This window comes from Octopus sinensis, linkage group LG7, assembly GCF_006345805.1.
Source record: "Octopus sinensis linkage group LG7, ASM634580v1, whole genome shotgun sequence".
Taxonomy (NCBI): domain Eukaryota; kingdom Metazoa; phylum Mollusca; class Cephalopoda; order Octopoda; family Octopodidae; genus Octopus; species Octopus sinensis.
Genome location: NC_043003.1, coordinates 107,569,258 through 107,579,257, shown reverse-complemented (window position 1 = coordinate 107,579,257; position 10,000 = coordinate 107,569,258). Strand labels below are relative to the sequence as shown.

The window sequence follows — 10,000 nt, the reverse complement described above, 5'->3', positions numbered from 1 at the left end:
CTATGGTGGATCGAATCCACTTCATGCATGCAAGATCCACTACACACTCACACACACACATACATACAGACACACACACACACACCCACACAGATAGCCAGCTAGATAGATAGATAGATAGATAGATAGATAGATAGATAGATAGATAGATAGATAGATAGATAGATAGATAGATAGATAGATAGATAGCTAGATAGATAGATAGATAGATAGATGTAGACATAACTATATACATATATATATATTTACATATATACGTTTATGTATATAGTTGTGTGTGTGTGTGTGTGTAGGCGCAGTTACCTCTCTCGACAGCGGCTGTTTAAAATAGCTCGCCACTCGATGGCGCAAGCAGCGCTAAGGTTCGGATGCTAGATCCTGGCACTTCTTTCGCATTGAGGCACCGGAGCGTAAAGACATGACCTCACCAGCTCTGTTACTAGATACACGCGGCAGCTAGCAGGCATCAAGCAAACACGAGGTAATACAGAGAAGATGAACATGGCCGCTTTTCATCAAACTCTTTCCATTCTTATTCAATTTGTATATATCTGAGACCGAGAGTAAAGGTATATAAAGTTACAGCTTTGTTCTATGAATTCACTGTACCGTGTTTCTTTATCGAATGACATATTACAGCCTTCTGAACAGAGTCATCATTAGATGGCTTCACAACCTGAGAACACCACCAATCTAAAATGCTGACCCCGACGCAGCACACGCACCACCAGTTAAAATGGTAACTATGACGTTCTAGATCACAATTCCTTCTGAAATGGTGACCCTTGGACGAATTCCTGACATGTGGAAACGTATTCCTTTTTCTCCTTCTCGACTTCGTCTACGCAATCAAGCTGCCATTCATTGTATAAGGATACACTACCGATGTCTCTCTCGTCCCATATTGTTTTCTCCATCAAAAAATTTTGGCGCCATTTCCAAGCAGGAGCTGCACATCTTTTTTTTCCCTCGTGTTGTAACTGAATTTACAACTTGGTCCTTCGAAGACACAGCTTTCCAGGGGAATTTTCTTCTTGAATGTTAGAAGAAGAAAATTTTATCCGGAATTCACATGGATAACAATTTTTCCTACGTGCCAGGTATGAGTTTCCCTCTCTCAACACTACCCAAATTATCCATGTGTTGGCCATTGTTTTGTTCTTTATCCGTTGGCAAGGACTTCTCGCATTTCATCCTCTGCTGCTGAAAAAATTCCTAGTTCGATGCTCGCCGTGTCTTGTTTCAACTAGGGTGTTTTGATTGCTATTTCTAGCGGCATTTCCTTCAACCAGCTTGTTTTTCGAGGCATTCCGTTTCCTATTATCGTCTAAAGATGAGTCCTTCGTCTTTCTCGCGTGCTTGTACTTCTTCTGCTCCGGACGACAAACAATCCTCCGAAACCTTTCGGGCCATGAGTGAACTGACCCGTCTGACTTCACGCATGTGCATGGACCGTTCGTCTTCATGGAATTATTCTGCAGGGCGGACCAGGCACTGCTCTTTCTCGCGCGGACGCGCTCTTACTGCTCCACCAGTTTGTTGGTACCATATGACAGCATTTTCAAGCAATGCCACTGAACGGTACCTCTCAACTAGACGCCTTGTCACGACCGCCACTGCTGCTCCTGCAAATCGAACTGCATTCTACTCTTTGGTGCTTCTTTTTTTAATGAACACTTGTCTTCGACTGTGCCATTTTGGGATCCCGGCATCTTTCATATTCACCACGTTATTCACTCTGTACACTGGCATGATGAGCCAGAGGAAATTTTGTACTCCATACTTGTCCCGAGGTCCTACATTCCTCACTTCGATGACCTCTCTTGCAAAACTCTGTCTTAAAGTAACCATTTTTATTTTTTCGTGGAAATTTCACCACTATACCTGTACAACATTACAGTAGCATACTACTGTGTATTATATAGGTGCTGAACGAACGGTTAAGAAGTTCATTTCGAACCACGAAGTCCCAGGTTCGATTCCACTGTGTAGCATCTTGGGTAACTGTCATTTTCTATAACCGCAGTGGTGGAAACTGTAATTCCAGAGATGCAGATTTGTCCCATATAGTGATCTTGACGTGTACCCCTACTTACATTAAGGGTACACATGTATGGAGCGCACAACCACTTACACATTAATTCAGGGGCAAGTAATTCAATTGATGGAAAAACTGAATCCTCGTTGCATAATGACAGAGATATAATGCTATCCATCCAATCATCCTCCCAACCCAGTATTCTCTGCAGGACTGTGAGAATAGAGTTCCCAGGCACCTCCTCAATAGGACCTATCTGACCCAGTAATGATTTGTTGGAATGGGGCTTATATGGACATGTCCTCGTGACCCCAGCATCAACACAAGGACATAAGGGTCATTACCTTCTGTCTAGAAAAGACAGAGAAGCACAAAATAGAGGAACCAAGGATATTATTCTTGTAGCACCACCAGTCACAATGCCAGAATCCAAGGAGAAGGTCACCTTGTCCTGTATCCCAAGAGCACACAACCACGAAACCAGGATGTGAAAGTTTGGAGTCAAAAAGTGGAAGCTCACACTAATAGTACAACTCCATTGTTTTGTGATAATGGGTATAAAATGGAGACTAGATAAGATTTGCATGCAGCTTACTTACTGTTGTTGCATGTGTTAATGAAATAAATGCTAACTTGAAGTGCGTAACTGAATTAAAATAAGCAGCTATACCTTGAAATAAAAGAACAGATCCTATACGAAAATAGCTCTTGCTTGCAATCAGACCTGGACATAATGCAGCAATGAATTGTTGACTGCTGATTAAAACTGACAGTAGACAAATGTACATTTTGCATAGAATGTCTTGCAATTTGCCAACACCCTTCACATATAAACCTTAAGACGTCTACTGGTGAACGGAGCCTAGACATTATTGTCAACAACGATCTGCTTTGAACGAACCACTTTCCTACAGTTGTCTAAAAGGCTGAAGGTGTTTTAACATCACTCTGTAAGAGCCTTGTCAGCCACTCACCAACTATTTGTTCAAACCTCTCTCTCTCTCTCTCTCTTTATTTATATATATATATATATATATATATATATATATATATATATATATATATATATATACATAGTACTTCTTCACTTGCAGTATGGATCTGAGAGTTATGGTTCAAAACTCAGCTGGAGCCTTGCTACACATACTTACAAAATCAAAAAACAGCACAGCAGCATGACTTTCAGAAATTCATTTTCTTCATGCTCAGAATTGTCGAAACATGGATGAAACTATCCACATTCACTGTCAGGACACTGCATCCTTCAAAAACTCCATGCTTTCCCAAATTTACCAACATTACACCTTTCCTCTTTATAGATCTACTGTTCACTTTTCTGCTTTATGTTTCATCGTGTGTACTGTGCATGAATTGTCGGCTACCATTGCTGTCATTCTTAACTTGTTGTTGCTTTCTGTCACCTCCCCTTTGTCCTTTTTCAACTAGTTGTATTGCACTGAGCACTGTATAATATGTCATCAAATAACAGATTACTGTCACGCTCCTCGTTTTTAACACTGCACTTAGAAAATGAATACAGGACACTGTAGAAGAAGCTCCCATATTTTACACGGCCATTAGTGTGCCACTAGTACAGGTATGCAGATAGTGTGTTTCCATTGTTTTACCGTTCTTCTTAGTTACCATCATGATTTACATTGGTGCATACCGTGTATTTGTAGATGAAACATTTTTCAACTTGTAAAATGCAAACGTTTTTTTTTTGCCTCACAATGTATATAGAAAGTCATGCTTATCTTAAAATTGCTATCTATGTATCATATGGAATGTATATACATCCTTGGAGGGCATGATACTGCGGTTTTGCTGGAGGGTAAATCTCTTCGTAGACATGCTGTGTTAAAAATGAAATTTATATGGGAGTGAGGCGAACCTTGTTGTTGCAGTAATTCATAAGAATAGCAGGTACGTTTCGCCCTACTTAGAATTTGCCAGTGCCATGCATCCATTTGTCACTTGCTTAGACTAAATTCATGCTTCGATATATATAGGAAACATTGAATAATACATTCACTGATATTGTAGAAAGCTGGCCAGGCTGTAATAAACTCAGTGAACGCAATTGAAAGGACATTAAATTAGAGAGGCACAACATTTACAAGCCCTGAGTAAGGAGAAACACGTCTGTCATTCTTGTGAATCACTGCTGCAACGATGTTCGCTTTGCTCTGATATATATTGTGTTTTTAACATAATGTGTATGAAGACATTTTCTCTCAGAGAAAAACCACAGCATCATACCTTTCAATGGTGTATATATATTTGGTATGATTGACAGATGGCAAAATCAAATTTAGTGTTGTTTCAATTGCATTCATTGAATTGCTTACCTCCGTGTTGGATGATTTCTGATTTAGGATCAAGGCCAGCAATTTAGATGGAGGACCTTAGCCGATTACATCAATACTTATACTAGACTGCTATCTTATTTTATCAATGCCAGAAGGATGCAGGACAAAGCTAACCTCAATGATATTAGAATTCAAAGGTGATTCAAGGCGGCAAGCTGGCAGAATCGTTAGCACGCCGGGCAAAATATGTAGCTGTATTTCGTCTGCCAATACGTTCTGAGTTCAAATTCCGCTGAGGTCGACTTTGCCTTTCATCCTTTCAGGGTTGGTAAATTAAGTACCAGTTACGCACTGGGGTCGATGTAATTGACTTAATCCGTTTGTCTATCCTTGTTTGTCCTCTCTGTGTTTAGCTCCTTGGGGGTAATAAAGAAATAGGTATTAGAATTTAAAGTACATAAAGTGACAAGACAAATGCTCTAACGATTCTGCCAGCTCGTCTCTTTTAAATCGTGTATAATAGAATAAGATTTCCCATGCTGTTCAAACATTATTAGTCAAGACAGTTGTCCGAAGAACACTGAAGTCTGTTGGGATTTTTGATAAACAAAATTTTATTCTTTTCGTACAAAAAACAAAAAGAAAAATGAGTTGTCCTTACTATGAATGTCAAAATGTCAAGAGCATTTTGTTCTTGGTTTAGTTGTAGCAGCAGATAAAGGGTTGTTAGTTGCTAGCTATTGACTTCTACTGACTTCTAATGCTGTTCACTGTTTCTGTTGGCCAACTTTTACAGTGTTTGTCAATATTCTCTTTGCTGCATCCCAAAGCGCTCTGTCTAATAGTCACGATGTACTCAATTTATAATGGCTGATAGGCTCCGAAGGAAACGCACCAAAAGAAAAATATAATTATAGCTGGAGCCTAGTCAACACGAATTAGTGATTGGTCAGATTCTGTTGATCACGTGGATAATATTCTAGCAAATCATGACAATGGGTGATTGCTGAATATTCCTGCTACAGATTTATTAAAGCCTTAAATTCTGCTTTTAAAAAATCTGCAGCGAATTGGTTGAACATCACTTTCTGACTTTCTTTAAAAAGAAGGGATACATGTGATTGTAGATAGGTGAAATAAATATTAGAGATGCTTTGCCCAATGCAAAAAACTGCAGAAGCTATTGAAAGATGTTACAACTTCTTCCTTGGCCTGTGACTAAAGACATCATAATGTTGGAAACCCACTCCTATCATCAGCAAGTATTTCAGGTTTTAGATACAGGTACATGCATGGCTTTGCAAGCACATTGTTTCAGGTTCAGTTCCACTGTGCAACACCTTAGACTTCTGCTATAGCACTGAACCAACCAATGCCATGTGAAGAAATAAGCTGATAAACAAAAACTTTATAGAAGCCCATTGTATGTATATATATATATATATATATATATATATATATATGTACATATATATGTATATACACAGGGTGACCATAAAGTCACACACCATCCTGCAATATGTGAAATTGCTAACATTCTCTTTTTTTATCCTTTTTCACAACTGCCGGTTTTACTCACAAACCAATCCTCAATGGATGGAGGCAGATAATCAACAAGATGGGGGCAAGGTAATGGTGTGGTGTGGGATTTGACACAGTCAAGTAATTGGACCATTTTATTTTGAGAGCTCTGTGACAGGTGATTTGTATCTGGACATGCTTGGTAACAAGATGATGCCTCATGTGCATTCACTTGGAAGGGAAATCCTGTCTGGTTTTTCAGCAGGATGGGGCTCTGCCCAATTATGCATTACAGGTTTGTGATTTTCTGAATGGCCATTTTCCAGAGAGATGGCTCAGTTATCGTGGGCCAATTGAATGGGGACCACAGTCACTTGATGTAACTCCCCATGGACTTTTTCATCTGAGATTACATTAAATCCCTAGTGTATTCTGAAAAGATTCATTCATGATCAAGGACTCTTCTTCAAAGAATTGTTGAAGCGTATGAACAAGTCGAGGGCAATGGAGAGCTATTTGAGAGGGATCATCGCAATTTCAAATTCCATATGTACACTTGTTTAGAGCTACATGACCAACACTTTGAACATTTGTAATGGATTACCTACTTCACTGCTAATAAAGTGTACTTGATATCTCCCATGGTGCATGACTTTGTGGCCAACCTGTATATACATTTATATATATAATCAGGATCCCTTAACTGATGCAGCCAGTTGTTGGGGTGCCACTCTTAGACAATTTCATAGTGAGCCATCACCGTTGGTCTCTGTTCTCTGTTTTGCATATCAGGTTCATTGTGCTGTGACCTGTCCAGTCCTTGATGTTGTCAAACCAGGATTTTCTCTGTCTGCCTATCTTTCATCCTCCCTCGACTTTGTCCTGAAGAATGGTTTTGTACAGGGAGTTGTGGTGGGATAGATGACCATACCAGGTAAGCTTTCATCTTTTTACCTGTGCAAAGAGTGGTTCCTAACTGCCAGCATATTTGTTGACTTGCTGCCTGACAAAGCTTTTTTGTATACATATGTATACAGAAATTCTTTTGTATACAAATATACAAAAGAATCTCAAAGCAGACGAAGCAATAAATAAAAATAATAGCATGTAAATATTGGGTTTAAAAAGACCTTTGGATAGAAAAAAGCCGAAGGCTGCTTCATTGTGTGTGTGTGTATATGTGTGGTGTATGTCTTTGTGTTTGACACTGCTTAACAACTGGTGTTGGTTTGTTTACATCCATGTACATTAATGGTTCAGCAAAAGAGTCCAATAGGATAAGTACCAGACTTAAAAATAAGTGGTAGTTGGTTTGTTTGACAAAACCATCAAAAGTGGTGCTCCAGCATGGCTGCAGTGCACTGACAGAAACAAATGAAAAATAGAATATGATATACATTGATAAGTAAATAAATGAACAAAAGGCATCAGAGGGGCAATGCATGCCCTGTGCCCAGATAATTTTTTTCGCAAATTAATGTGGCTTACAATGCATTGCTTACCCATGCTTTTTAATTGAACTGAATTATTATTATTTTTTTTAAATATCACCATTATAGGTATTTATACTCCGGTGAAATTAAGAAATTAACCTCGTAAATAAAGGAAACCTTCAAATCCATCACTGTACACACAAATATACACACACAGTTGCATATCTCTGTATGTATTTATGTATGTTTGAAGATAATCAAAAAAAATTTCCATCATTTCAAGCCACTCACCCAATGAGTATTTCTGCCGAAGTTGGTGAAAATCTGTTTAGTCATTCTCCAGTAATTTTGCTAACATACAAGCAAAGAAACTAAGATGAGTGATTACAATACTCTGTTTTCACTTATGTGCACAGGGAATTAAATAAATAAAAAGTTGAATGGTCAAATATAGGGCACCTTTGCTCAATCAGAGATTATCATCATCATCATCATCATCATCATCATCATCATCATCATTATATTATTATTATTATTATTATTATTATTATTATTATTATTATTATTATTATTATGGCTGGGTTCCAACTTGGGATGCAGCAACAAAGTCCAACCACCACACTTTTAGCACCGTCATCACTGCCTTGAGGTCCAGGCCAGTGTCTGCAATCAAGTTGTTGATGTATGTGTGACGATGTTTTCCTCTTCTTGCTTCTTCTTAGGTTCTTCAAGACTAATTTGGATGCTTCCAATTCAGGGTGGTGCATGCAGTGACCAGATAGTCACAGCTATCTTTGCCTGATCTTCTTGCTAACTTTCAGAAGTTTACTTTAAGGCATTTGTTTGTCATATGTTGCTGCCATTTCAAATTTAGAGCCATTCGTAGCATCCATTTGTTGTTGTTGTTCCTTCTCAAGCCATGCCTGGCTCATAGGGCCGGTTTCCCAGTTTCCTTGGCGTATAGGTTCCCCACCTGGACAGTACGCTAGTCCGTCGCAGGTGAGCTGCAAGATGCAGGAGGAAAGAATGATAGAAAGTTGTGGCAAAAGAGTCAGCAGAAGTTCGCCATTACTTTCTGCCAGAGCCAATTGGAGTTTAGGTGTTTCGCTCATAAACACACACATTGCCCAGTCTGAGATTCGAACCTGCAATCCCTCAACTGCAAGTGCGCTACTCTACCCACTAGGCCATGTACCTCCACAGCATCCATTTGGCCCATTTGATAATTTCTTTGGCAGTGTTCATTTTTCACTGCCATATAATAGCACTGATTCAACAGTTGCAATGAAGTGCTTGGACAATTTGGAGTTCCAGACCTTCTTTAGTTTGTGACAGGTAGTCCGTGCTTGTGCCTTCTTGCTCTTGATGTCTGCTCTCAAAGTGCTCATCCTACCATCTGAGTACTTGAAGTCTTCAGCAACATTCAATTTGGAACTACTCAAAGCAAAACAGCATCACTTGATTGGTTGAAAGGTATGTATTCAGATTTCTTGACATTTGTGTGCTGTCTAATTTTAGCAGCTGATGTTGATATGATCTCTGAGTTAAACAATGACAACAATCTTAGGTTATCGACCAAAAATAAATAAATAAACGAATAAATAAATTCAGTTCTTAAAATCTAATGAGGTTCATGTCTAAATAATTATTATATTTAACAATGTTTCCTTTTTACTTTTTAATTGTTTTTTTTTTTTTCCAGTTTACGATAATGTCAAGTGTAAAGAAGTTATTTATGTGCCATTCAAGTGAGAAAAAGGAAGGGTTTGTTCGTAAGAATGGCTTACACTCACCCTTCTCGAAAGACCAGATGATAACTTTAATATTAATACTATACATCACCATTGTTCTCTTTTCGACAATGATTCCGGCTGCGAATAAGACCATTCAACTAATCGTCACTCCTGTATCCTTTGTTCATATATTTCTTTTTAAGAAAACATTCAGAAACAAAAATAAGAATTACACGGCTGTAATCCAGTGAATGTACAGAGATTATTTATTTGCTTGTCTGCAAATTCACGTGGTTTCCTCACAGCATTTTATTTATTTAGTTAGTTAGTTGTTTATTGTATAAACCTCGGAAAGATTTTCGTTAACAAATGAATGAATCCATGAAAGTCGTTGCTGGACCAAATGGACTGGAGATCAAAGACATTGCAACCATGACCATCCAGCCCTTTTGGATAGGCACAAGCCTGTGTAGTAAGAAGTTTACTTCCCAACTTCATAAGTTCAGGTTCAGTCCCATTGCATGGCACCTTAGACAAGTGTCTTCCATTATAGCCCCAGACTAACCAAAGACTTAGGAATGGATTTGGTAGATAGAAACTGGAAGAATCTTGTTGTATACATACATACATACATACATACATACATGTATATATGTATGTGTTTGTGTTTGGCCCCCACCGCTGTTTGACAACAGGAAAAAAACCAGTGTTGGTTTGTTTGCATCCCATAACTTAGTAGTTCAGCAAAAGAGACCAATAGAATATTTGCCAAGCATAAAAATAAGTACTGGGGCCAATTTGTTCACCTAAATGCTTTACGGCAGTGACCCAGTATGGCTGCTGTCCAATAAAGGAAAAAAGTAAAAGACAAAAAATAAAAGAAAATTACCCAGGATTACCTGGTCTAATATCTCCTTTTTTAGTAGGGTGTGATAACAGAATTAGTTTGGTATTTCTAATCGG

At 38.5% G+C, this 10,000-nt stretch overlaps 1 protein-coding gene across 5 annotated transcripts in view; it reads left to right on the top strand.

Annotated features, from left to right (window-relative positions):
* The window catches only part of LOC118764373 (palmitoyltransferase ZDHHC11-like), a 40,360-nt gene that overhangs the window by 4,278 nt on the left and 26,082 nt on the right, over nucleotides 1-10,000 (top strand). For 2 of the 5 annotated variants that reach the window (XM_036505088.1, XM_036505086.1), the window contains exons 2-3: nucleotides 6,664-6,805; nucleotides 9,007-9,210. In XM_036505088.1, coding sequence (XP_036360981.1) covers nucleotides 9,016-9,210 — 195 coding nt within the window. In that variant the 5' untranslated portion in view covers nucleotides 6,664-6,805; nucleotides 9,007-9,015. Of the gene's footprint in view, nucleotides 1-6,630; nucleotides 6,806-9,006; nucleotides 9,211-10,000 lie in introns of those variants that run through there. The other 3 variants (XM_036505089.1, XM_036505085.1, XM_036505087.1) reach the window with 2 other exon arrangements.